This window comes from Bos javanicus, chromosome 3 (genome assembly GCF_032452875.1).
Source record: "Bos javanicus breed banteng chromosome 3, ARS-OSU_banteng_1.0, whole genome shotgun sequence".
In the NCBI taxonomy this organism is placed as follows: domain Eukaryota; kingdom Metazoa; phylum Chordata; class Mammalia; order Artiodactyla; family Bovidae; genus Bos; species Bos javanicus.
Window position 1 is genome coordinate 20,856,420 of NC_083870.1, and position 27,912 is coordinate 20,884,331.

The 27,912-nt window shown below is 45.8% G+C and overlaps 6 protein-coding genes across 7 annotated transcripts; 3 read left to right on the forward strand and 3 right to left on the reverse strand.

Moving 5' to 3' along the window:
* Positions 1 to 744: 744 nt before the first annotated feature.
* Positions 745 to 25,337, reverse strand: LOC133242159 (uncharacterized). Of its 2 annotated transcripts, XM_061408229.1 has the most exons (4): positions 24,896 to 25,337; positions 9,194 to 9,200; positions 4,558 to 4,586; positions 745 to 3,546 (listed from the first exon to the last, which is right to left on the reverse strand). In XM_061408229.1, exons 1-4 carry the CDS (start codon positions 25,320 to 25,322, stop codon positions 3,128 to 3,130), a joined length of 882 nt encoding a protein of 293 aa, XP_061264213.1. In that variant the 5' UTR covers positions 25,323 to 25,337; the 3' UTR covers positions 745 to 3,127. The 2 variants fall into 2 exon arrangements, 1 of the variants encoding a protein (XP_061264213.1); XR_009734794.1 differs by lacking the exons at positions 745 to 3,546; positions 4,558 to 4,586; positions 9,194 to 9,200 and adding an exon at positions 22,442 to 23,222 and having other exon boundaries at positions 24,778 to 25,337.
* Positions 4,492 to 5,039, reverse strand: LOC133242182 (histone H2A type 2-A). Its single transcript, XM_061408280.1, has one exon. The coding sequence runs from the start codon at positions 4,993 to 4,995 to the stop codon at positions 4,603 to 4,605; it is 393 nt and encodes a 130-aa protein (XP_061264264.1). The 5' UTR covers positions 4,996 to 5,039; the 3' UTR covers positions 4,492 to 4,602.
* Positions 5,279 to 6,070, forward strand: LOC133242222 (histone H2B type 1-C/E/F/G/I). The gene has a single exon (XM_061408340.1). It carries the CDS (start codon positions 5,349 to 5,351, stop codon positions 5,727 to 5,729), a length of 381 nt encoding a protein of 126 aa, XP_061264324.1. The 5' UTR covers positions 5,279 to 5,348; the 3' UTR covers positions 5,730 to 6,070.
* Positions 13,692 to 15,725, reverse strand: LOC133242196 (histone H2B type 1-C/E/F/G/I). Its single transcript, XM_061408319.1, has one exon. It carries the CDS (start codon positions 15,656 to 15,658, stop codon positions 15,278 to 15,280), a length of 381 nt encoding a protein of 126 aa, XP_061264303.1. The 5' UTR covers positions 15,659 to 15,725; the 3' UTR covers positions 13,692 to 15,277.
* On the forward strand, positions 15,953 to 16,515 carry LOC133242176 (histone H2A type 2-A). Its single transcript, XM_061408268.1, has one exon. The coding sequence runs from the start codon at positions 16,012 to 16,014 to the stop codon at positions 16,402 to 16,404; it is 393 nt and encodes a 130-aa protein (XP_061264252.1). The 5' UTR covers positions 15,953 to 16,011; the 3' UTR covers positions 16,405 to 16,515.
* Positions 17,298 to 17,900, forward strand: LOC133242168 (histone H3). The gene has a single exon (XM_061408242.1). The coding sequence runs from the start codon at positions 17,469 to 17,471 to the stop codon at positions 17,877 to 17,879; it is 411 nt and encodes a 136-aa protein (XP_061264226.1). The 5' UTR covers positions 17,298 to 17,468; the 3' UTR covers positions 17,880 to 17,900.
* Positions 25,338 to 27,912: the final 2,575 nt, after the last annotated feature.

Below are 27,912 nucleotides of genomic sequence, written 5' to 3' on the forward strand. Positions count from 1 at the left end.
CTTCCACAGTCGAGGCCCAGAGCCCCGTTATGTAGCGGCCCTGGAAGACAGATCAATTACACAGACAAGGCCCTGCCATTAGGGAGTTCACGTTTGACCAGAAACCAGGAAAAACCAACCAGGGAGGCCCTCCCCTTTTCCACCACCAAGAGCCCAGTGCTCCTCCCTCTCTTTCTTTCACCATTCTCCTTTCACACCCTGTAAGTGTTGAGTTTGGGGAGTGAGCACTCCACTGTTGTGGCAGAAGTAACAGAGGTTGTTAGAAAAGTGAGGAAGGCAGGACAGACATTTCTGAGAAGCTAGGAACCCCTGAACTGCCTTAGCCATGAGAGATGCCCGAAGGCTGAGCCCAAATTTCAGGACCATGGGGAGATCTTAGGTACCTGCTTTTAAATCTGATATATTAATAGTATTACTTCAGGAAATATGATCCTTGGGAGGAAAAGCCCTGACATGGACATCTATACAGTCAGGGGTCTGCTCAGCCACTAATGGCTCAGACATGCTGGAAAGTCACTCACTGAGAACTTCAGGCTGCAACTTTGCAAACAAATGTCAGTGGATGAGATGCTGGATACACATGGGCCACCCCTGCACAGCCCTGAGTCACTGCTGCTTCTGCTTATATCTCATAGAACACAGATCCTGAGGAACCCATCTTGCAGCATTGGTCTGAGCAGGGAATGAGACCCTGTGTCTGTATTCATTTCCTAGGGCAGCCATAACAAAATACCACAGCCTGGGTGGCTTAAACATCTTAACTTTATTTTCTCACAGTTCAAGAGATTAGAAGTCCAAGATCAAAATGTCAACAGGGGGACTTCCCTGGTGATCCAGTGGTTAAGAATCCACCTTGCTATGCAGGGGATACAGGTTCGATCCGTGTTTGGGGAACTAAGATCCCACATGCTTTGCCACAACTAAGACCCAATGTAGCCAAGTAAATAAAATAAATGAACAAATTTTAAAAAAGATATCAGTTGGCTTGATTTCTTCTGAGACCTGTCTCTTTGGCTTGCAGATGACTGCCTTCTCATTGTGTCCTCACAAGACTGTCCCTCTGCTGTCTGTGTCCTGATCCCCTTCTCTTATAAAGATACCAATCATATTGGATGAGGACCTATCTTAATGACACCATTTTAATCTTAATCGCCACTTTAGAGGTCCTGTCCCCAAGTAGAGTCACATCTGAGGTAGTAGGAAAGGGCTTCGACATATGAATGGGTGGGGGACACAATTCAGCCCATAATAGGGCCTTTTCTGAAAATCTTTGTGAGCCTGGGGCTAAAAACTGGGTACCTACTGTCAGAAGCTACAGTCCACACAGCTCTTCTTTGCCCTCCCCCACCCCCAACTCCTTGCAAGGGGCAAAGGTTTTCAACAGTGTGTCTACTTCAATTTCTATTCCCCTGAGTGCATTTTCATTCATCTCTGGTAATGCTTTTTACCAACTGTGCTGAGACACAAAACCCCCGAACTCCGACGTCTTCAGGTGCAAACAGGCCATACTCAAGGTTAGAAATAGGTGGCTTGAGTCTCGTGTAACATGGCCTCTGCTCTCCACCCCCCGAGGTGAACAGCTTTGTTCCTAAAAGACAGAAAGAGACCTTAGACTTCCACTGTCCTGTGGCGCAGGAATCCACTCCTCTGAGGCAGCGTCAAATCTCTGCTCTCAAATCCTAAGGCCGGGGGGTGGGTGCAAGGAGGAGGCTCTGTTGCAGGCTCTGTTCTGCCTTCCATTGGTTCAGTGCCTCCCTGCGCTTCAATTCCGAGAGCCTTGAGCTGAATAACTTCTCAAATAACTAAACAGAGCTCAGGCCTGTGCACCTCAGGATGTCTCCAGGAAGAATCCGTCTCCTGCTGTGGAGCGGAGAACAATACCGACAAGACCGAGTTGTCAGGTAGTGACCTAGATTATGGTGGCCTACGAACCCCGGTCCATTCATCCTCTTCTTCCCCTTGCTGTTCCTTCGGGCAGGTCAAACCCACTCGACTGTCCGAACTGAATGCCCGGCCGGAGACACAAGATCCTTCTCCATCCTTTGGTCTATTCCAGCACAGAGCTAGTGGTACTTGTCTGAGTTGTGTTGGTATTTGAAAGGAGCAAGGTTGAGGAAAGTGAGAATGTCAAGGGCTTAAAATACTAGACAAAATCGTTCAGGCTTGCGCGGGAATCTTGACAGAAAGTAGGGTAAGGGGATGAAGAGCATCCGCTAATGTTTTCCCTGAGGGAAGTCCTAGCATTACCGTCATTCAACCTGCTGCCAGGGTCAAGAATGCCGCACTTTACCCCGCAGAAATGGGCCTGGACGAGGAGGCGATTTCCCTCCCTCCCAAGCGGGAGATTCACGCCAGCGGGAGGGGCCCTTTCCGGTGCGGGTGAGGAGGTCAGATCTGCGCCCGGCTCTCAGCCGCCTAAAAAGCCAGCCCCGCCTGCTCTAGCCCGCGAATCCTGAGTCCCCTAATCGCTCCGCCTCCCCTGCCCCCACCCACGCTCCCGGGACAAATTACAGTTCTGGGCCACAGCCCAGCTCCAAGACTCCCGAGAACACGAGCCTACCGGAAGTCTTGGCCGCGCCCAAGAAAGCAGCGGCAGCCTCGCCAGTTCAGATAAGCACTTGACACTCCGGAAGACCGCCAGCAAGCAGGGGCTTAAACCGGTTACATGGCCTTTAGCCTTTGTGTTGGGAGTCGTGTTTTGCGCACTCTAGTGTCCTCCCGTCCCTAGCGCGCCTTCCCCTCCCGGAGCGTGGAAGGGCCTGCCAGAAGAAAATCTAGCCACCTCTAAGCGGCGAACTTGGACGTTCTAGGGCGCCCAAGGAAGCAGCGGCAACCCGCCAGGCCAGACAAGCACACTGACCCAACTCTTAAGTTACTGACATCTGGGAAGGCAGCAGCGAGCAAAGGTTTAGACTGGATAACTGGCCTTTAGCCTATGTCTGTTCGGAGTCCAGAGCTTTGCGCGCTCTAAGGTCCTCCCGTCTTGAGCGCGCCCTACCCTCCCGGAGTATGCGAAGGCCTGCCTAAAGAGCCTGGACAAGTGACACAGCCTCTTTCAAGTGTAGTCGTGGGTGGCTCTGAAAAGAGCCTTTGGATTTGATGGAACCTCGAGCACAGCGCACACTTCTTAAGCCCGCTCCCCGCGGATGCGGCGAGCCAGCTGGATGTCTTTGGGCATGATGGTCACGCGCTTGGCGTGGATGGCGCACAGGTTCGTGTCTTCAAACAGCCCCACCAGGTAGGCCTCGCTCGCCTCCTGCAGCGCCATCACGGCCGAGCTCTGGAAGCGCAGGTCCGTCTTGAAGTCCTGCGCGATCTCGCGCACCAGCCGCTGGAACGGCAGCTTGCGGATCAGCAGCTCGGTCGACTTCTGGTAGCGCCGGATCTCCCGCAGGGCCACGGTACCCGGCCGGTAGCGATGCGGCTTCTTGACGCCGCCCGTGGCCGGCGCGCTCTTGCGAGCCGCCTTGGTGGCCAGCTGCTTCCGCGGGGCCTTGCCACCGGTCGACTTGCGGGCAGTCTGCTTTGTACGAGCCATAGCGAACCAAGACGCGAAATTACGGGACCAGCGCCGCGCAGGAAGAGTAACCAGGGGTGCGGCCGCTGCAGCAGTCTTTATAGGCAGTCTTTTCCCAGTTGGGCGGGACAATACTTGAAAGTCCCGCGCTGGCTATCCATTGGCTGGGACGTCGTTCTCTTTAACGCCACTGACTGGCTTGGGCCGACTCCTCCCTACCCCGCCCCCTCCGCCCCACCGCCCATCGGCCTCCCTTTCTACTTTCCAGTTTGCCTAGTTTTTCCCTCTCCTCGGTTTTCATTTATTTCAGGGTGAGAGTCATATTTGAGAACAGCTGTGACAATGTTCCTTCTCAGTCCCTTAGAACACACTACTTACGATACCCTCTTGCTTTCTACGCTAACTCCCAAACTGAACCTCGACCTGTTTGCACCACCCCCGCCCCCAGCACCCTGAACGCAGTTACCTTTCCAGAGGTCTCCTAGTCTAGTTGGCTGGACGGATCTTGGTTTGTTTTCCTCCTTTCGGTGCTTTAAAGATCGGAAAGTTATCTCCCCCGCGGCAGGGCGCGAGATCCCGTTTCTAAAAGCCGAACCGGGGACCTCTATCTCCACCGCTAAGGCATCTTTATCCCTTTAAGATAGTAGACTTAAGTCAAAAACCCAGGTCCGCCAATTTCTTCACATCTGTCCGCTTCCCTAACACACTGGGGTGTCCGAGATGTATGCGTGTGTGAGGGAACATCCCGCTGATACTTAGACCTCCTCGAGTTGGGCAAAGGCCTGGGGAACAACTGGTGTTGAACCCTAGACATCCGACTCCCAAACATAAACCATCGCGGAGCACTTGGAACTGAAGCGACCGTGGCGCGCTCAAGTTTCCTACCTTCACCTGGCTTAAGTCCTAGGTTTTACGGTCCACCACAACCCAGGCTGGGCGCCCCGTTTACTACCGACAAGGTTGGAATCGAAAAGTTATTGTTAACAACTCTTTATTTGAAAGCGTGGGTGGCTCTGAAAAGAGCCTTTTGATTTTACAGATGCCCCTTCTACAGGAGAGCTGGGTAGGACTTGCGGAGACCGGCCTCACTTGCCCTTTGCCTTGTGGTGGCTCTCAGTCTTCTTCGGGAGCAACACGGCCTGGATATTGGGCAAAACGCCGCCCTGGGCGATGGTGACCTTGCCCAACAGCTTGTTCAGCTCCTCGTCGTTGCGGATGGCCAGCTGCAGGTGACGAGGGATGATGCGCGTCTTCTTGTTGTCTCGCGCCGCATTGCCCGCCAGCTCCAGGATTTCGGCGGTCAGGTACTCCAAGACCGCCGCCATGTAGACGGGCGCGCCGGCCCCCACCCGCTCAGCGTAGTTGCCTTTGCGCAGCAGGCGGTGCACCCGCCCCACCGGGAACTGCAAGCCTGCGCGAGACGAGCGCGACTTGGCCTTGGCGCGGGCCTTGCCGCCTTGCTTGCCACGACCAGACATGACAGCGACACCCACTAACAATTGCTCCCGCCAAACGCCCGACAAACTCGCCCTCCACGGCCCCACTTCACCCTTTTATAGGCAGAACGGCGATTGCCTGTGAAGCACTTTGATTGGCTACAGCACATCTTCGGCCTCGTGACCAATAGGATAGCGCAGTCAGAATCCACTCATTTACATAACCTTGTCTCCCTCGCGAGAGAGCCACTGAAATCTCGCCAATCGCAACGGGGCGTGATCAGAACCTTAATTTGCCTACAGTCTCTATAAGTACCGAGTCGCTGCCGGTCCGCCCGGGTGCTCCCTGTTGCCGTCTGCGTTTTTGGTAGTCTGTGCAGCTTGTGTTTGCGGTTATGCCCGAGCCGGCAAAATCCGCTCCCGCGCCCAAAAAGGGCTCCAAGAAAGCCGTCACCAAAGCCCAGAAAAAGGACGGCAAGAAGCGCAAGCGCAGCCGCAAGGAGAGTTATTCCGTCTACGTGTACAAGGTGTTGAAACAGGTGCACCCGGACACCGGCATCTCGTCCAAAGCCATGGGCATCATGAACTCATTTGTCAACGACATCTTCGAGCGCATCGCGGGCGAAGCGTCGCGCTTGGCGCATTACAACAAGCGCTCGACCATCACGTCCCGGGAGATCCAGACGGCCGTGCGACTTCTGCTGCCCGGCGAGCTGGCCAAGCACGCCGTGTCCGAGGGCACCAAGGCGGTCACCAAGTACACCAGCTCCAAGTGAGTCCTTGTCGGGACTCGGCGCTCGCTCGAGTTGCCCAGCCACTTGACGTTCTAAAGGTTCTTTTCAGAGCCACCCACCTTCTCAGTAGAAGCAGCTGTCATTTTGTTTTACACAGGTTTTCTGCTGCCCAGCTTTTTGTACTGGTTTTCACTCATTAAGTACAAATATCCTTATTCCTTTAGATACAATGAGGAAATAAGTATGATTATCTAGTTTTGTGGGAGAATATAATAGGGTATAGATGTGCTAAGTTTTCTCAAAGAACTGCTGTTGAAACTGGCTTTTTCGATGATGTTGCTTTTTATGAATTTCAGCATACAAGATTAAAAAGTTTCAATATCCATGGTGCGACTGTCTAGTGCTCCGAAGTGATATAACGATGTGGTACTGAATTTTTGTAGAACATGTTCTGTGTTGTGTACAAAACGGGATAATTTAGCTTACACTTGGTAACTAACAAATTCCTTGAGTTTATACATCCTGCATTCACAAGCACATGGGTGCCCAGTTTATGTGTAGATTCCCCTGTTAGGGAAATTGAAGCTTGGATATGATACCCAAGAACTAACCGTTTTGCTGCCTTTGCTCTGCCTCATGGCAAATCACATAAAACGTGCCTAATTTTCAGTGATAGTGTTCTCCCCAGAGAATTACCACTCAAAAAAGCTTGCCGTATATAAAGAACTTGACCATACAATGGAAACAAATTATGCATATTTTCCAAAGCAGTAAAAAGTCTGAAATCTTAAAGGAGCAGAAAGTTATAATACAGTTGGGTGTGCAAAGGAGACTAGCTGCAGTTTCATTTTAATGTTTTGGGAACTGTTAGATTGCTTCCAGTAGAGATTAACCTTAATCACTTTGGTTGCTTTGTGGATCATAGATCCTAGGTAGTTAACAGTAGAAGCAAGGAAAGCAACTAGAAGGCTATTACAGTGTCACAGGTTAGAGAAGTGAGTCAAAATCTGGTCTAGAGACCAGCAGTATTAGCATTACCTGAAAATTCATTAAAAGTGGACTCTTCAGACACTAAGTTCAGTTCAGTCGCTCAGTCGTGTCCGACTCTTTGCAACCCCATGAATTGCAGCATGCCAGGCCTCCCTGTCCATCACCAACTCTCAGGGTTATGTAGGGCCATTATCTTGTTTTGCTCTGTCCTAATTCCCTCAGGTTGCACTGAGGAGACAGCTGCTGAGGCTGATGACTTTTTGGCCACAACATCCTTTGTTTACTGAAATGGCAGGTTACAGTCTTTGTCCACACTGTAAACACAGCAATGGAGATGAAGGCTATCACGTCAAAGTATTCTTTTTTAAAAAATTATTTGTCTGCTAAGGGTCTTAGTTGCGGCATGCAGGATCTTATGTTGTGGCACTCAAACTCTTAGTTGAAAGTATTCTTGTAGACTTTCATTTCTTCTTATGTGTTTCCTTAAAGTATTCTTCAAGACTTGATTTCTTATGTTATGAAGTATAACTTAGTCAATAATATACATTATAGGACTGTCAACTACTATGTAGCATTTTTCTTCTGTTTTTCTAGTTGCATGCTGATTTTCATTAAGGAACTCACCTAATCCCTTATGTATGTAGTTCTCAAATTTGCTGTTAGGGAAATAAAATAGAAGTTGTCTTCTTCAAGCTTCAGAGGCAAAAGAGCAGAGCAGGCCTCTGATCTTGCTTCTAACCTGCCTGGACACTGCCCTGACTGGGAGTGACCGGGAGTGACTGCCTGCTGTGAGTGCAAGACTTGCAGCACCTTAGATAAGATGGGGAAAGAATTTTGAGATTTTTGAGCCCGTGGAGGGGGCCTGGCCAATCAAGCCCCAGACTTAACAACATTCTAAGTTTTACAAGACAAAGTTCAGTTCAGTTAAATTGCTCAGCCGTGTCCGACTCTGTGACCCCATGGATGGCAGCATGCCAACTCCTGGAGCTTGCTCAAATTCATGTCCATCCAACCATCTCATCCTTTGTTGTCCCCTTCTCCCATCTTCAATCTTTCCCAGCATCAGGGTATTTTCAAATGAGTCACTTCTTCACATCAGGTGGCCAAAGTATTGGAGTTTCAGCTTCAGCATCAGTCCTTCCAATGAACACTCAAGACTGATCTCCTTTAGGATGGACTGGTTGGATGTCCTTGCAGTCCAAGGGACTCTCAAGAGTCTTCTCCAACACCACAGTTCAAAAGCATCAGTTCTTCAGTGCTCAGCTTTCTTAATGGTCCAACTCTCACATCCATCATGACTACTGGAACAACCATAGCTTTGACTAGATGGACCTTTGTTGGCAAAGTAATGTCTCTGCTTTTGAATATGCAGTCTAGGTTTGTCATAGCTTTTCTTCCAAGGAGCAAGTGTCTTTTAATTTCATGGCTGAAGTCACCATCTGCAGTGATTTTGGAGCCCAAGAAAAGAAAGTCTGTCACTGTTTTCATCGTTTCCCCATCTATTTGCCATGAAGTGATGGGACTGGATGCTATGATCATTGTTTTTTGAGTGTTGAGTTTTAAACCAGCTTTTTCACTCTCCTCTTCTCACTTTCATCAAGAGGCTCTTTAGTTCTTTTTTGCTTTCTGCCATAAGGGTGGTGTCATCTGGGTATCTGAGGTTATTGATATTATTTCTCCCAGCAATCTTTTTAATTAATTTTAATTGGAGGCTAATTACAATATTTTGGTGGTTTTTGCCATACATTGACATGAATCAGCCACAGGTGTACATGTGTCCCCCTGTCCTGAACCCCCCTCCGAACTCCCTCCCCATCCCACCCCTCTGGGTTGGCCCAGTGAACCAGCTTTGAGTGCCCTGCTTCGTGCATCCAACTTGGACTGGTCATCTATTTCACATATGGTAGTAACATGTTTCAATGCTATTCTCTCAAATCATCCCACCCTCACCTCCCACAGAGTCCAAAAGTCTGTTCTTTACATCTGTGTCTCTTTTGCATATAGGGTTGTCATTACCATCTTTCTAAATTCCATATATATGCATTAATATACTGTATTGGTGTTTTTCTTTCTGACTTCATTCTGTATAATGGGCTCCAGTTTCATCCACCTCATTAGATCTGACTCAAATACACTATTTTTTATAGCTGAGTAATATTCCATTGTGTGTATGTACCACAACTTTCTCAGCCATTTGTCTGTCTCCCGGCAATCTTGATTCCAGCTTGTGCTTCATCCAGCCTGGATGGATGGACCCATTCCAACCTGGACCCATTTCACATGATGGGTATATATAAGTATATATGGGTATATATACTTAGAGTATATATAAGTGTATATATATATATATATATATATACACACACACACACACACACTCTGCATATAAGTTAAATAAGCAAACAAATAGCATTAACATGAAACCAGCCTTGCAATTTGGTCACAGATTGATGGTGATATCTGTCCTGGGGTTATAAGTGGGAACCCCAAACTGCAATCTCACCCATGGAGTGGACGCACGGCCTGGGACCTTTCCCCAACTGGGACTCCAGATGTTCTGTGACACAGGACTTCCCAGTGCTAATTAAGTCTGGATGTTGGTCAAAACCCAATTTGGTGATGTATCCTCTGCTCTTTCTGTTTTTCTTTTCATTTAATGTTAGTATATTGAAAGTAAGCTAGATAATTCTCTAATATTTGTATTATTTACTTGTATATAACAAATGGCTTATTCTGTTAACAAATCCTTTGAACCTGAGACAAAAGTGAAAACTTTTGGCAAAAACAACGGCCCATTGTACCTGGAGGACTCTTAGAAATACTGATGTCTTGGTGCTATCCCCAGAAATTCTGATTTAAGTGATTTAGAATATAGCCATCCATTAGTTGGGAAGATCCCTTAGAGAAGGGAAAGGCTACCCACTCCAGTATTCTGGCCTGGAGAATTCCACGGACTGTATAGTCGCAAAGACTCGCACACGACTGAGCAACTTTCACTTCACTTAGGGCTTCCCTTGTGGCTCAGCTGGTAAAGAATCCACTAGCAATGCGAGAGACCTGGATTTGATCCCTGGGTTGGGATCTCTGGAGAAGGGAAAGGCCACCTACTCCAGTATTCTGGCCTAGAGAACTCCATGGACTATATAGTCCGTGGGGTCGCAAAAGTTAGATTGAGTGACTTTCACTTTCATCCATTAGAATTTTTAAAAAGCTCCCCACGTGACTCCAATGAGCAGTCAGTTTTGAGAATACTGCCACTGTGTCGGAGAAGGCAATGGCAACCCACTCCAGCACTCTTGCCTGGAAAATCCCATGGATGGAGGGGCCTGGTGGGCTGCAGTCCATGGGGTCGCTAGGAGACTTGACTGAAGCGACTTAGCAGCAGCAGCAGCCACTGTGTGTTCCCCGGAAGAGAGAGATTATCTCAGTTCTTAACCTTGGCCTGATTGGTTTAAACGTAGTCCCAACCACTTTCCACATTGATTAGCTCAAAAAATTTAGACCAATTTGATTAGCACAAACATTTCAGCAGTTGGACTGAGTAGGGCAGGGGTTCCCCAACCCTTTTGGCACCAGAGACCAATTTTGTGGGAGACAAAAAATTTTTCCACCGACCAGTGGTGGAGGGGGGATGGTTTGGGGATGATTCAAGTGCATTACATTTATTTTGCACTATATTTCTAATCTAATGCCACCGCAGATAAGATAGCGGCCCAGAGGTACCCTGGAGTAGGGGAATGTAGATTGCTCTTATCTTTTGTTAAAGAAACTTCTTTGTTTTCAAGAGGCAGCAGCAAGATGGAGGGTCATGTGGGTATGAAGGCAAGAATAACTGTAGACAGCACTCAGGAGGGCAACTGCTGAGGGGGAGAATTGGAGAACTGAGCCATTCAGAGTTCAGCCACCCTCTGAGCCCTGCTGTACTTTTGGACATCCAGTGAAGCCAGTTTGTATGACATACTATTTAAACTAACTGGGATCTTGAACTATTTGAGAAACAGTAATAAATAGTTCCCCAGAATAAAAGGAAAGACAACACACCTTTTATCTTGGAAGGCCTCAAAGAGGCCAAATAAGGCAGATAAGGAAAAATAGAACTATATATTTATACTAAATGTCCAAGTTTTAAAACCAGTATTTGACCAGGCCAGGGATTAATACTACTGTTAAGAAGGAATTGTTAAGAAGGAATGTCTAGGAATTTTTAAAAATCTAAAATTTTATTTAAAATTAAATAATATAATTCTATTATTAAAATTTTTAGTTTACATTGGTTTCTTAGGACTGCCATAACAAAGCCCCACAAAACCGAGTGGCTTAAAACAACAGAAATGTTGTTTCTCAGAAATGTACTCAGTCATCATTCTGAAGTTTAAAGTCAACATGTTGGCAGGGCCCTGTCCCTCTTTGCCAGGATCCTTCCTTGTCTTCAGCTTCTGGTAGCCCCAGGTATCTTGTGGTTTACAACAGCGTAACCCCATTTGTCTCAGTTTTCTTCTTGTGCATTTCTACATTTCAAGGACATCAGTCATATTGGATTAGACCTTATGAATTAGACCCTAATGACCTTATTAACTGATTACATCTACAAAGATCCCATTTTCAAATTAGGCCACATTCTAAGGCACCAGGGAGTTAGACTTCAGCATATCTTTTAGTGACACACAGTTCAATGCATAACAACAGTCAACAGCTGGGGTAGGTAGAATAGGGCTCCCAAATACGTCCAAATTTTAGTGAAATACTAAGGCCAAAGTTAGATATAAGGGGGGAAAATGTATCTAGACATGTTAAATTGATTCTAAAAGCTTCCAGAAAGGGTGCTCTGCTTAGTTGCTCAGTCATGTCTGACTCTTTGAGACCCCATGGACTATAGCCTGCCAGGCTCCTGTCCAAGGGGATTCTCCAGGCAAGAACACCATTTCCTACACCAGGAAAGAAAGGGTAGAACCCTATAAACGAGCAAGAAGTGGGATTTTAAAATCTAACCCCTTTCTCTTTCCTGAACTCGATTCTCAAATTTCATATTCCCAACTTGGGAATTTGGTATTTCTTATTTGATATTTCCACTTGGATAGCAACCAGGAATCTCAACATTTTGCCTAAGATATTACTCTAGGCTTTCCCCCTCCAAACCTACTTGCCTCTTTTATCAGTAAGTTGCAGCTCTTTCCAAGTGCTCAGTCCAAGAACCTGCAATTAATCCTTGACTCCTCTCTTTCATTCATAACCTACGTACAATTCATCAATTTCATTTAAAATATATCGACTACTTCTCACTATCTCCATGGCTACCACCCATCTCTCTCCTGAGTGTTACTATAGCCTCTTTTATATTCTTCCTGCCTCTACTCTTGCTCTCCTATAGTCTATTTTTTAACATAGTATCCTGGGTGAGCTTTAGCATGAGTCAAATAATGTCATGGAACTCTCTCATGATGGAACTCTCCAAAGGCACTCCAACTTAACTTCAAATTAAAGACAAAATCTTTCCAATGGCCTAGGAGGCCCCTCAAAGGCACACACGATCTGACTTTCACCTACCTTTCTGATCCTATCTCCCTGCACATCTTTCCTTTGCTCACTGTTCTCCAGCCTCAGTGGCCTTGCTTATTCTTTGAACTTCTCAAACTTATACCTACCTCAGGGCCTTTGTTCTTAGAATACACTTCTCTAAGTTATCCTATGGCTCACTTTTTTTCATTCATGCCTCTGTTCAAATATTAACTGATCAGATCTGTCATCCACACTCAATATTCTGCTGTACAGATCACCTCCTAAATATACTATTATTCTTTTCCTTCTTTCGCTTATTCTCAGCATCCATCAACTAGAATGTAGTTTTATACAGACAGGGATTTTTTCTGTTTATTGCTATTTTATTGCTTTATCTCAGTATGAATTTTTTCCCTCTCCCATATTGTGAGAAGTGATATGCATAAAGGAAGCTAGACAAGGTGTCAGTTTTGCTTTCACACTTGTAAGTGTAATGCTGGTGCTAAAGGAACTATTGATTGATGGGTAATAAAGTTGCATTGAGTCTTGGATTTCTCCATCTTTCAGACCAGTTGTATTCTGCTTTCCTATTCATATTTTGAGTCCTCAGAACCAAATACTGACCATTATCTCACCCACTTGTAATTAGGTTATCTACCCAACATCCTGCATGCCTCTTAGAATATTTGTTTTATTTTTATCCTGTAAACTCAAACTTTCCCCTATCATCTTTCTGTCTTTCCTCCACATTACCGTGCTTTATCTGAACTTTTCAAGCTCCAAGCAACCTGCCTCACCTCTCAGGAGATCCAAGCAAGGCAGGTCAAAAGCAAGGAAATGTTTTCTGGGACCGAAGAAAGTATGGATTTAGTACAATAACTAGGAGACAAGTTACCTGTTTTTGATTGGGTGGGACAGATGAGAGGTAATGAAAATAATGCTGGAAGATAATATTTGGGATTCTATGTACATACATAAGAAAAAATGAATAAAAGGGTGCTTGTAGTGAGCTTAACTTTTTTTTTTCTAGGAAGTTTCACCTTTATACCTTGCAGTACTTTACCTTCTGTTCTCATTTTACCTTCTTTAAAATGTGTTTTTAAATCCTAGTAAAGGCAGAAAATGTTAAGTTCTATGCAATATTTGGTACTCTGTATTAATGAGGGAATAAATGAAACTAGTTTTTCATGTCGCTTTACAAACAGTTCTGGGAAAGGACAATTAGGAAAAAAGAAAGAAAATATCTAGGGTGGGAACTGCAAACTGAACAAGTTCTTCCCAAGCAATATGGGAATCTTGTAATTGATCTGTCAGTGGTTATCAAACATTTGAATTACTTGACTTGTTCCATAGACTGTTCATCCTTGCCCCACCCCCAACCCCCAACCCTCCACCGCCCACTGAGGCCTGGTGATTTGGATTCAATGAAGTATGTAGGGTTTGAAGGGTAGACAGGTAAATTAAAGATCCAATGGCCTTTGAATTGTTTGTAGGAAACACTGCTTTTTAACCATCTAGTCTAAAAAAAGGTGAGGGCCTTTATTCTCTCATTTTTGGTGTCTCTGTTTTCAGAGGAGGGAATTGTTCCAGGGAAGGGGAAAGTATTTTTAAGGCTAAGTAGGTTTAACAACAACAAAAAAGCTGCTGGATAAAGTCTCTGGAGCACATTTTATGATTGGCAGGCCCAGGTTCTTGAAATCCCTGACTATAAAGCCTCTTTCCTTCTTGCTTCTTTACTCAAATTATAAAATAGCAAAACTACAACTATAGGGAATTGTGTTGATATCAATATCTGGGGGGGGGGGGGGATTTACTATAGATAACAATGGCTTTTGTATAACCTTTTTCTAACAATGTTGCTTAATATCTAGAATTTGGGCAAAACATTCAGTGTAGGCACCTGAAAGGAATAGCAAAGTGAGACAAAAAGTATGTATAGATTAAAAATTACTTTAACTATGTGTGGATGAAAAATGTCAACTGCCATATCTGTAATCAAAGGATGTGGCCATCAAGCCATCAGCCACTGCAGCCACTCTAGTCATCCTGGGATTCAGGATGGAGAAAAACAGGATACGGGTCCTAGATAGTTAAAATGTGTATCAAGGAATGATCTCAGTCAGCCTGCTCTTCCAACTTTCCATACACAAAATAAAGAAGTGCTAAATTCATTGAGATTTCTTCTTTAGCAGAAATCTTTTGATGAATATTCAACTATCTGGTTTGTTTTTGAAAAACTGCTATATATTCTGGTTCCTCCCTTACCTTCTCAAAACAGCCCCTCAGTGCTATTTGAAAGGCTGTCTCCTGGGCTTAGAAGTGTCAGTCACTCAGTTATGTCTGAGCCTTTGCCACACCATGGGCTGTAGTCTGCTAGCCTCCTCTGTCCATAGAATTCTGCAAGAAAGAATACTGGAGTGGGTAGCCATTCTCTTCTCCAGGGGATCTTCCTAACCCAGGGATCAGACACAGGTCTCCTGCACTGCAGGCGGATTCTTTACCATCTAAACCACAAGGGAAGTCCATCTACTTGGCTTAGGTCCACAACAAGTTATTGAATAAAACACAATTCTTAACTCAGGTTGTGCATTTTTCAGTGGACAAATGGAATCGAGATAACCAGGTGCACTGTTTTCTATTCATGCTGGGGCATGGTATCAAAATATTGCTTTTAAAGTAACATTAAATTTGGTTTTTGAGCTCAAGAAAAATGAACTTGAGTTGACCCACTCTATCTGCTGTAAAGTAACTAATGCTTAACTTTCCACCCTCCCTCCCCATCCTCCTGAGTAGATTTACACTGACCATCCATCTCTCACGGTTTTACTGGAAAAGGTAAGTTACTTGCATGAGTAAACAGTTACTCTAGCTAGTTCTAGACTAATTGACAAAACTTGGTCCTTTCTGGAGTTTTTCCTCTTCATCCTAAGGGAAAGGACAGTTCTTACTAGAAAAAAAAATCGGCGGTACAAAAAAGTACCATAATAGACAACAAAAATAAAGATGACAGCTGCTTCTACTGAGAAGGTGGGTGGCTCTGAAAAGAACCTTTAGAACGTCAAGTGGCTGGGCAACTCGAGCGAGCGCCGAGTCCCGACAAGGACTCACTTGGAGCTGGTGTACTTGGTGACCGCCTTGGTGCCCTCGGACACGGCGTGCTTGGCCAGCTCGCCGGGCAGCAGAAGTCGCACGGCCGTCTGGATCTCCCGGGACGTGATGGTCGAGCGCTTGTTGTAATGCGCCAAGCGCGACGCTTCGCCCGCGATGCGCTCGAAGATGTCGTTGACAAATGAGTTCATGATGCCCATGGCTTTGGACGAGATGCCGGTGTCCGGGTGCACCTGTTTCAACACCTTGTACACGTAGACGGAATAACTCTCCTTGCGGCTGCGCTTGCGCTTCTTGCCGTCCTTTTTCTGGGCTTTGGTGACGGCTTTCTTGGAGCCCTTTTTGGGCGCGGGAGCGGATTTTGCCGGCTCGGGCATAACCGCAAACACAAGCTGCACAGACTACCAAAAACGCAGACGGCAACAGGGAGCACCCGGGCGGACCGGCAGCGACTCGGTACTTATAGAGACTGTAGGCAAATTAAGGTTCTGATCACGCCCCGTTGCGATTGGCGAGATTTCAGTGGCTCTCTCGCGAGGGAGACAAGGTTATGTAAATGAGTGGATTCTGACTGCGCTATCCTATTGGTCACGAGGCCGAAGATGTGCTGTAGCCAATCAAAGTGCTTCACAGGCAATCGCCGTTCTGCCTATAAAAGGGTGAAGTAGGGCCGTGGAGGGCGAGTTTGTCGGGCGTTTGGCGGGAGCAATTGTTAGTGGGTGTCGCTGTCATGTCTGGTCGTGGCAAGCAAGGCGGCAAGGCCCGCGCCAAGGCCAAGTCGCGCTCGTCTCGCGCAGGCTTGCAGTTCCCGGTGGGGCGGGTGCACCGCCTGCTGCGCAAAGGCAACTACGCTGAGCGGGTGGGGGCCGGCGCGCCCGTCTACATGGCGGCGGTCTTGGAGTACCTGACCGCCGAAATCCTGGAGCTGGCGGGCAATGCGGCGCGAGACAACAAGAAGACGCGCATCATCCCTCGTCACCTGCAGCTGGCCATCCGCAACGACGAGGAGCTGAACAAGCTGTTGGGCAAGGTCACCATCGCCCAGGGCGGCGTTTTGCCCAATATCCAGGCCGTGTTGCTCCCGAAGAAGACTGAGAGCCACCACAAGGCAAAGGGCAAGTGAGGCCGGTCTCCGCAAGTCCTACCCAGCTCTCCTGTAGAAGGGGCATCTGTAAAATCAAAAGGCTCTTTTCAGAGCCACCCACGCTTTCAAATAAAGAGTTGTTAACAATAACTTTTCGATTCCAACCTTGTCGGTAGTAAACGGGGAGCCCAGCCTGGGTTGTGGTGGACCGTGAAACCTAGGACTTAAGCCAGGTGAAGGTAGGAAACTTGAGCGCGCCACGGTCGCTTCAGTTCTAAGTGCTCCGCGATGGTTTATGTTTGGGAGTCGGATGTCTAGGGTTCAACACCAGTTGTTCCCCAGGCCTTTGCCCAACTCGAGGAGGTCTAAGTATCAGCGGGATGTTCCCTCACACACGCATACATCTCGGACACCCCAGTGTGTTAGGGAAGCGGACAGATGTGAAGAAATTGGCGGACCTGGGTTTTTGACTTAAGTCTACTATCTTAAAGGGATAAAGATGCCTTAGCGGTGGAGATAGAGGTCCCCGGTTCGGCTTTTAGAAACGGGATCTCGCGCCCTGCCGCGGGGGAGATAACTTTCCGATCTTTAAAGCACCGAAAGGAGGAAAACAAACCAAGATCCGTCCAGCCAACTAGACTAGGAGACCTCTGGAAAGGTAACTGCGTTCAGGGTGCTGGGGGCGGGGGTGGTGCAAACAGGTCGAGGTTCAGTTTGGGAGTTAGCGTAGAAAGCAAGAGGGTATCGTAAGTAGTGTGTTCTAAGGGACTGAGAAGGAACATTGTCACAGCTGTTCTCAAATATGACTCTCACCCTGAAATAAATGAAAACCGAGGAGAGGGAAAAACTAGGCAAACTGGAAAGTAGAAAGGGAGGCCGATGGGCGGTGGGGCGGAGGGGGCGGGGTAGGGAGGAGTCGGCCCAAGCCAGTCAGTGGCGCTAAAGAGAACGACGTCCCAGCCAATGGATAGCCAGCGCGGGACTTTCAAGTATTGTCCCGCCCAACTGGGAAAAGACTGCCTATAAAGACTGCTGCAGCGGCCGCACCCCTGGTTACTCTTCCTGCGCGGCGCTGGTCCCGTAATTTCGCGTCTTGGTTCGCTATGGCTCGTACAAAGCAGACTGCCCGCAAGTCGACCGGTGGCAAGGCCCCGCGGAAGCAGCTGGCCACCAAGGCGGCTCGCAAGAGCGCGCCGGCCACGGGCGGCGTCAAGAAGCCGCATCGCTACCGGCCGGGTACCGTGGCCCTGCGGGAGATCCGGCGCTACCAGAAGTCGACCGAGCTGCTGATCCGCAAGCTGCCGTTCCAGCGGCTGGTGCGCGAGATCGCGCAGGACTTCAAGACGGACCTGCGCTTCCAGAGCTCGGCCGTGATGGCGCTGCAGGAGGCGAGCGAGGCCTACCTGGTGGGGCTGTTTGAAGACACGAACCTGTGCGCCATCCACGCCAAGCGCGTGACCATCATGCCCAAAGACATCCAGCTGGCTCGCCGCATCCGCGGGGAGCGGGCTTAAGAAGTGTGCGCTGTGCTCGAGGTTCCATCAAATCCAAAGGCTCTTTTCAGAGCCACCCACGACTACACTTGAAAGAAGCTGTGTCACTTGTCCAGGCTCTTTAGGCAGGCCTTCGCATACTCCGGGAGGGTAGGGCGCGCTCAAGACGGGAGGACCTTAGAGCGCGCAAAGCTCTGGACTCCGAACAGACATAGGCTAAAGGCCAGTTATCCAGTCTAAACCTTTGCTCGCTGCTGCCTTCCCAGATGTCAGTAACTTAAGAGTTGGGTCAGTGTGCTTGTCTGGCCTGGCGGGTTGCCGCTGCTTCCTTGGGCGCCCTAGAACGTCCACCTTGCCTGCTTAGAGTTGGCCCTGTGTTTTCTTGTAGGTTGGGGCTCTTTTCCAGCGCCTTTGTGCTCCACTGTGGCCCACGATTGTAATTGTCCCGGGAGCAAGGTGAGCTGTGATTAAGTGCGGGGCGACTGGTGGTGTGGGGAGGTGGGTTGAGAGAAGGCGGAGTCACGGGAACGCTCGGGATTCGCGGGTCAAAGGGCTTTTGGGCGGCTGAGACCCGCGCACAGATTGGACCTTCTTACAGGTCCGGGCGCTTGGCACCCCCCATCCCCCGCCTCCGGAGGGATACCGCCACTCGGGTCCTGACCCACTTCCGCCGAGTAAAGTGCGGCATTTCATCGCTTCAAGTGCCAGTAATTTGAAGCCTCACTCCCACCCTCTACTTCTCAAAAGCCGGGGATGAATGATAGGGTGATTGTACAGACCCTAAAGCCACTTTGGTGAGCTGGGTGTTAAAGGGATTGCTTTCCTGCCCAGTTCCACAAAGAGACTCCTGGAGGCTATCGCTTCAACCTCTGGTAGTGTCTATATCTGTTTCATTCAGACATGTGGGAAGTCTCTTCTCAGGTTTTGGGTTACTCAGTGAAAGGAAAGAAATGGGGCTGCGAGCTCAAGTTTGGGGAAGAGATCAAACAGGCGGAGCATGGTCTTCCTTTGGGGAAATGAAGTCCTTCCCACCCCCCCGCACCTCCCCCCACCCATTTCCCGCCCCCCACCCCCCAGCTCCGCCCCCGTTAGGAAATAGTGAGAGTGGAGGCCTGAGATGATTCTTGTACCATTTGGGCCGGGGGTGAGGGGGGGTGAAAGTGCAAGGCCTCTAATGGGCAGCAGAGTAGGGGCAAGGTCTTGCACAGCCCTTCTCCACAGATCTCAGACACAAAGGCTGTATAGGTCTTACCTTAACCTTCTCAGTCATCTATCTGAACTTGGACGAGGCCAAGGCCTGTTTTCTGTTTTGTCTCAGCACAGTGACAGGTTAAAAGCATTTGTTATAGAAGTCAGTGAGAATACAGAGGAGGAAAAAGGAAAGATACTTTTTTTTTTCTTCTTAAGCTTTAATTCAGTTCAGTTCAGTTGCTCAGTCGTGTCCGACTCTTTGCGACCCCATGAATTGCAGCACGCCAGGCCTCCCTGTCCATCACCAACTCCCGGAGTTCACTCAAACTCATGTCCATTGAGTCGGTGATGCCATCCAGCCATCTCATCCTCTGTTGTCCCCTTCTCCTCCTGCCCCCAGTGCCTCCCAGCATCAGAGTCTTTTCCAATGAGTCAACTTTTCGCATGAGGTGGCCAAAGTACTGGGAGTTTCAGCTTCAGCATCAGTCCTTCCAATGAACACTCAGGACTGATTTCCTTTAGAATGGACTGGTTGGATCTCCTTGCAGTCCAAGGGACTTTCTTTTTTCTTTTTTCCAAGGGACTTTCAAGAGTCTTTCTGCTCCAGGGTCACAGCAATTTCCAGAGCATGCCTCCAGGTCTCTGCCTAGACCCTGATTACCTGCTTAAGCCCTCAATGCAGGGTGGATCTAGGACCTGTGTCAGTACTCTGAGTTAAAAAGTAGTAACTTTTAAGGTGTGGTGGGGCACCACCTTTGCACTTATCATCTCATCCATCCTCATGGTAAAACTTTCAGGGACAAACAGACATAGGGCTTTCTGAGGTACAGCTTGAGGCTCTCAGTTGAGTGACTTGATTTGCTGGCATATTGAGTGCAGCACTTTCACAGTATCATCTTTTGGGATTTGAAATAGCTCAGCTGGAATTCTATCACCTCCACTAAGCTAGTGATGCTTAGTGTAGTGATGTTTGTAGTGATGCTTCCTAAGGCCCACTTGACTTAGCACTCCAGGATGTTTGGCTCGAGGTAAGTGATCACACCGTTGTGGTTATCTGGGTCATTAAGATCTTTTTTGTCTAGTTCTTCTGTGTATTCTTGCCACCTCTTCTTAGTATCTTCTGCTTCTGTTAGGTCCATACTGTTCCATACTGCACAATAAAGGTCCATCCTTTATTGTGCCCATCTTTGCATGAAATATTCCCTTGGTATCTCCAATTGTCTTGAAGAGGTCTCTAGTCTTTCCCAGTCTATTGTTTTCCTCTATTTCTTTGCATTGATCACTGAGGAAGGCTTTTTTTTTTTTTTATCTCTCCTTGCTATCCTTTGGAACTCTGCATTCAGATGGGTGTATCTTTCCTTTTCTCCTTTGCCTTTAGCTTCTCTTCTTTTCTCAGCTATTTGTAAGGCCTTCTCAGACAGCATATCCCTTTTTTGCATTTCTTGCAGGTTATACAACAACAACAAAAGGAAAGATCCTAACTTGAATAATCTGGTTCCAGAATTCATGCTCTCAATTTCCAACAAGAAGTGTAACTGATTAGTCCATTAGCTCCCTGAAGGCAAATCTATATGGGAAGCCAAACTACAATCAGAAAGATTGGAAGAGCCTGGAGGCAGATGACTTCAGTGGCTGCCATTACTCAACCAGGGTACCATTTCACTCTAAAGGCTGCCTCATTACAAGAACTGGAAATGCTCACTAGAGAGTCAGGGTACGTCTGCCTTGGAGGGTATTTTGATGATTGCAACCCCCTTGTTCCCTCCTCTCCTCCCTCATTTCCAGCCCTCTTCTCTAATAAGGTTGTGGTAAGAAGTTACTTGGTTGTAATCATAGTCTTCTACTCTACTACCAGATAAGAAATCCCAGAGATCACTGAATAGAAAGGCCAAATAAAGATGTTCAAACCACAGTTAATTGAATCCATTTAAAACATGAAACAAAGAGCAAGGGGAAATGAGGAGCAAGGGGAAATTAACATACATATTAATAGAATAGGGTTCAATGATGGGGGAAGTACAACACTGTATCCAATGCTGAGTTACAGTTTTCTGTCCTGTCTTGCTCTGTGGCCTCAGCCTTCCCCGTTGATGCTGCAGTTAAAAGGACTAGAGATGAGAGTGGACAAGGGGACTCAGCAGACAGAAGGTGCTTGATCCTAATTTAAGCTTGTTCAGTCAAAGAGATACAGGGGCAAGTGTGCCTGGCCGTTATTGTAATTCACCAGTAACTTGCTGAGTAGCTATGGATCTCTCTGTTTAGCATGCAGAGGACATTGGGCAACAGTGGCTGTCACCAGTGGATGGCTGATAGAAGCCATGAATACTGGGCATTTCATGTATCTCATGAATATTTGATATGGTGCTTACTTGGTACTTCTGCCCTTTCATATATCTATATAGGAAGATGCTCTATTTATTTATATTTAACATTTCTCACAGGCTATATTATAACTTTCTACTTGTTATAACTTTCTACTCTTTATATACATTTTAACAGTCAAGTCAGCTGGCAAGTTTGATTCTTTAAGATGATTTCACATTTTTCTGCTCTAATTCTGAAAAATCTGGACCTGCCAACTTGTTCATACCCACCTTTACCCACTGTCTTCTTTGCTCTTTAAATTTTGACTACACTGACTCCCGCTTCCCCAGTTATGAAGCATAGAAGACCTACATTGGGTGAAATAGGCAGTAAATACACCAACTTAGGTTTCTATTTCATTACAAGACTTTCACATAGAAAGATTTCACTTTAATCTTTCAGAGATCTTCTCATTTGATCCTTGAATCATTTCTGTAAGAAAGTCAGGAATTCTCAGCAATATTACAATGAGAAAATGGGACTGTGGCAAAGTTAAGATTTTCCATGGGCCATATAACCCAGAATCTCTCTTTCTTTCTCCCTCATTCCCTATCCACCCCACATCTTCTGATTGTCTGGGTAGGGGTGGGGGCTGGTATTATACATGCTTATTTAAGATATTGGAACAATTCAAAACATTAAATGATTATAACAAAAACCAACACCTATAAATCACTCAAATTTCTGTGAACATTCTTCCTGATAGTTTTCTATATATCCATACATATTTATATGTACTGATAATATTCTGTATTAATGATAATTCTATACTTTTGGCTCACATAGAGAAATAACATGTACATTAATAGTTTCAATATAAAGTTTGGAGTCGAATGTTTCAGAGGAAGAACGTTGTGAAAGATGACAGGCACATCTAGCCTTCAGGAGGATAATGCTATTCAGAGAAGTTGGGAGTCTGGAAAGGTAAGGTAAGTCTTCGAACTGGTCCAGTGTGATGTCTGATTAGCCAGTGACACTTAAGTGCCTCTATCATCATGGTAATGGAAGTAGACATGCAGACTAAACAATCATTTGTATGCATGTATTGTACTGAAGGTCCTGAATCACCCATGGGAGGAACAAGCTGATAGCCAGGGCTGGCTTAAACAGTATTTGAGCCACTCAGGAGGTAGAAATGGAAAGGAAATTATTTTGTTACCAAATTAGAGGTGAAATAGCATTATATTCCTCACTGTTATACAAACCAATGATATTTAGTAAAACAAGTGATTTTTAGTAAAACAAGCTGACTACATTTTTTATTCGTGCATTTTTTTTTTTGCCCCAAATGCTTTAAGGAAATAAGCAATTCTACCTTTTCCTCCTGTAATATTTTGTCCTAAAAATTTTTTATTAGGATCATTCACCTAAAGTTTTCTTTTTTTTTTTTGGTATCGAAGAATGCAAAATTTAACATATTGTAAACAAATTAGGGCAACATATACTCAGATTCTAAATATTTTTGTTTGATTTAAAGAAAAACTGTTATTTAACCAGTTGTTCTCAAACTTTAACGTGTTTCAGAATCAACTGAAGGGTTTGTTAAAATACGAATGGCTAGATCTCACTTCCCAGAGTTTCTCATGCAACAGGTCTGGGGTTTTGCAAAATCTGGGTTCAAGATTTTGGATTTCTAGCAATTCCCAGGTAAGCTGATGCTCCTAGACTAGATACCACACTTTGGGAATCACTAGTTTAGATAATGGATATGTCGCACCCTCCTTCCTTTATTCTTTGATTTCTCTTCAAAATTTGATAATCTCCTTCAGAGGATCTCAGCGAGGATCAGATATATTCAATCTGCATTGCCTTTAAAATGAAAAAAAAAAAATCATAGTGATGTTTGAAATAGAAATGTCATCAGTTGCTGTTGAGATTTTAATTTGAAGAGAAGATGAAACATCTTGAACATTGAATCCTTTTGTTTACTTCTCACTTGGTCATCTTCACAAATGTTATTCTTGCCTTTCCCTCCCTGATCCTCCCCCTCCCCTTTACCGTATATCTTATCAGGATGCCAGGCATTCTGCTCCTTCTTAACAGCCTGATACAAGCCCCACCTCTACAGCCAAGCCTGATCATTTTCCAGCAGCCAGTGACCTCTGCTGTTAGGACTCCTATAATAATCATCATTTACATTTCGCATCATCCCAAATATGTGACACCGTGTACTTTTGGGCTGTGTGTGTATGTATTTTATGTAATATTTTTCTCCCCTAGTCCGTAGGGCTGCAAAGAGTTGGAAACCACTGAGGAACTGAGCATTCACTCCCTCATTCTGATAATAACCTCTTTAGGGCAGGTTTCCCATGCTTTGACTTTCTGGCATCTCCATTGCTAAGAACCATGTTTTAAACCTAGTTGACCAAGTGTTTGATGCTAATGAGAGCAGCCAAGTGTGGAGACCAATAAAGCAATATCTTTTGCGAATTGACAGAATTTCTTCTGTAGGATTTTTTTGGGAGCTACAGACAAGCCAAATTTAGCTGTAAAATCATAGGCCTGGAACATTAAAAAAAACCTTTTACTTGCAAATATAATAGCTGCAAAACTATAATTAGGTTTAAGGACAAGAGGTGTGGACCTACACTTCAACTCAAATTAGGGCAATTTAGCAGTGGTAGTATAAAGACTGTATCTATCTATATATAAAAATTTGCTTTTGCCTGGTTAAAAATTAAACTGCTTTCTGTATTGATGATATGTTTCTGACAGTCTGTTACTCTAAGCTGCAACAGGCCTTAATGGAAAAATCACATACCAGGATTTTGTTTCTTGAAGACGTGTTTTCACATTAAAGTTACGTACTCTACTCAGCTTTTGAAAATTCGTATTTGTTTCTACATTTTATCTTTGTAATATCAGCGAAAGACAAATCTCTTAAATCTTTAAATTCTTCCTTGAATGTTGTACACACACACACCTCTCAGCAGCTAATTGTGAGGGGCCTTTAGCATAAAAAGCACAGGACACCAGAAATACCTTGCATACACTGGTCGGATAATTTCCGAATGTGTTTAAAACTCAATGAGCCCACCTCTGACCTAGCAACCCCTTATTTGCTTCATTTTTGAATGGTCGGTTACTGGATTTATTTCTTTGCTAATGCTCTTGCACCTTCCCAGGTAAGATCGTAATGGTAATTACCACCACCCAGTGTGATCACCAGAGCTGGAAAGTGAAGCCCACACAAACTACTTTCCACAGCCTGGTCCAACGATTACAATTGACAGCGAGCCCAAAAGCAAACTTAAGTCGAAACAGACAAGAGCAGCTTTTGGTAAATGACTTGTCTTCCGAGCTGTTAGCACTTTTAGGATTCGCTACTTCTGACACCACTCTAGACAGATACAAAATTACCTACACTCTTAAGTATCCAGCTCTTCAGATGACCGTGTGGTTGGCCCTAAAAAGGGCCTTTGAGATTGTCGTCACACACAGCACAGGGGCAGCAGCTCAACCTCCGAAGCCGTAGAGGGTGCGTCCCTGCCGCTTTAGCGCGTAGACCACGTCCATGGCAGTGACCGTCTTCCGCTTGGCGTGCTCTGTGTAGGTGACCGCGTCCCGAATAACATTCTCCAGAAACACCTTCAACACGCCTCGGGTCTCCTCGTAAATGAGGCCGGAAATGCGTTTGACTCCCCCACGCCGAGCAAGGCGCCGAATGGCGGGCTTGGTGATGCCTTGGATGTTATCTCTCAAGACTTTGCGGTGGCGCTTGGCACCACCCTTGCCTAAGCCTTTGCCGCCTTTTCCTCTTCCAGACATGACTGAGCTGGTCAGAAAACCTCTGATACAGAAAGGGCTGCTTTCTCCCAGATATACAAGAGCAGCGGACCTGACTGAAAACCGAAAGCGCGCGGGCGGGAAGAGGTCCCAATTGTCCCCGCCCACTCGACTGTCCGTCATTTCTGCTGTTTCCGTATCCTCCTCCACCCTCCACAGAGCCCTCTAATGGAGCCTCTCATTTTTATTTATTTTTGAAGTATAGTTGATTTACAATTTTATATTAGTTTCAGCTGTACCAACAGCGATTCAATATTTTTATAAATCAGATTGCATTTAGTTATTATAAAATATTGGCTACATTATCTGTACTGTAGAATATGCCCTTTTAGCTTATTTATTTTATACATAGTACTTTGTATTCCTTAATCCTCTACCCCTATCTTGCTCCTCTCCTCTCGGACTGTACTCTTTTAAAAGATCTATTTGCCAGAATTCCCGGGAGAATTCGGATCCAAGTTTCCGGATCCTGCCGCTGTTTTCGCCTGTCTCGCTCCATCTGTGAGGTCCCAGAAGACATTAAATTTAGGCTAAGAAGAAAGGAATGGGGAGAAAAGCAGAGGACGGGCAGATGGAATCCAGAGACAGAAAGGAGTTAGAGAGCTCCGCGCCGGATCTAACCTCGACAGAGAGATCCTAGGCTTCGAAACCACGGTTACATAAAACAGCAGACACGGTTTCCACAATTAGACTGACAGACCCAGGAGGCGATCCCTAGGGCAGCTGCACCTGGCATGCGTGAGGACGGGGAAGAGAGAGAGCGCAGTAATTCCTCGTCTCTATTTTGTGCGTATGAGGCACGGAGTTTCACCTCACCCAGGAGAAATCAGATCCTAGGAAAATTGGTCTCTATACTGCAAGGCTTCTAACGTGGAGGTCAGTGAATCCAACGCACTGTCATCCTAAACTCTGCAGAAAGAAGCAATACATACAAAAAGAAGACTGAAGGGGTTTCTGTACCTCAGTTTCTACAGATCCTCTACATCTGACCCTTGTTTTTAGCAAGAATTCAGTGCCTAAATTGAGACCCCACATGGAGCTAGCAAAGTTTGCTGAATTGGGTTTCACACAAGAGGACATCTGCTCCATATTGAGAGTCATTATCAGAAACTGCCTTATGAAATTGATTGGGGTTCTACTGATAGCACATTCATTACCAGGGTCTTCTGTAGAATATAGGAAGAGATGTGGTTTCTACCTCAGAAAGAATTATCTTTTTTCTGAGATATGCTTATTATTATTATTTTTAATATCTAAAACATACAAACTTTAAAAAAAGAAAAAAGCTAATGGCTAAATGGAGCAATGTTAATAAGCTGCAAAAAATTTATGTCCAGAATATTAGAAATTATAATTTTAACTAATATATTTGCAAATTATGTTGTATTAGCCTGGTCACTGGTGGGAAATAAGTCATAACAGACCTAAAAAAAAAAAAGCATAAACAACTTATCTGCCTTCTTTCATCTCTCCTTTAGTTCTATCTTCTGTGTGCTGCTGCTGCTGCTAAGTCATTTCAGTCGTGTCCAACTCTGTGCGACCCCATGGACGGCAGCCCACCAGGCTCCCCGTCCCTGGGATTCTCCAGGCAAGAACACTGGAGTGGGTTGCCATTTCCTTCTCCACTTCTTTGTGCTAGTGAATCTTAAATCTATATCTTTATCTAAACTTCTAGGCTCCAGGAACAGAGATTCTCCTGGTTATTCTTTAGTCATTTTAAACTCAAAATCTCCCCAAATCAAAATGTTTAAACTCTCCAAGGTGTGACTCTTGTGGGGCCTGAGGAAATATATTCTCCTCCTTCCACCCTATAAAAATTGAGATTCTCTCTCTGCTCATGTGGAGAAGGAAATGCCAACCCATTGCAGTATTCGTGTCTGGAGAATCCCATGGACAGAGGGGCCTGGCTGGCTACAGTCCATAGGGTTGCAGAGAGTGGGACACAACTGAGTGACTGAACAACTCTGCTCATTGGATGGTGCTATCATAAATCACAAGCCTAAATGAACACCCTGGAATTCACAGTAGATCTTGAAGGGTAGCAGCATATGCCACCTCAGAATATGACTGAGAGTTCTGGACATGCTACTTCAAAATATATGGCATTGGTATATTGATTATTTTGAGCTATAATACTTTGAAAAGCAGCTAATGTAGGGATAGACTTTCTTTGAACTCCTTTACCTACCTAAGACAGATCCTCAGAAAGGAACTCAGTGGAAATCCCATGGAAATGGGATTTCTATCAACCAGGGAAGATTGGCTCAACACAGGAGAGGAAACTGGACGTCACTACCACACTCAGAGAAACATCACAAATGATCACACCACTCATCTGTTCTAAGGCCCCATTCATCATTCCTAAATATCATTTACTCTCCTTTAAAGGCCTACCTGACCACTCTTTCCTATTAAGATGGTATTTAAGTCTGTATTCTAAGCCATTTGAGGGAGTTATTCATTTTCCCCTGTATCTCTCACATAAACCTGAGGTATACATATTAATAAATTTGTTTATTTTTCTCTTGTTAATCTGTCTTTTATTATAGAGGTCTCAGTTGAGAACTCAGAAGGGTGAAGGGAAAATTATTTTTCCTTCCCTGTAATATCTTCCTCTCCATTTGCTGCTTGAGGGCAGAGAAACACATGCTTTTTTCTGACTCTTTAGCCACTCTTACAGAATCTATCACATTATCTTTATGTATCTTTTGCA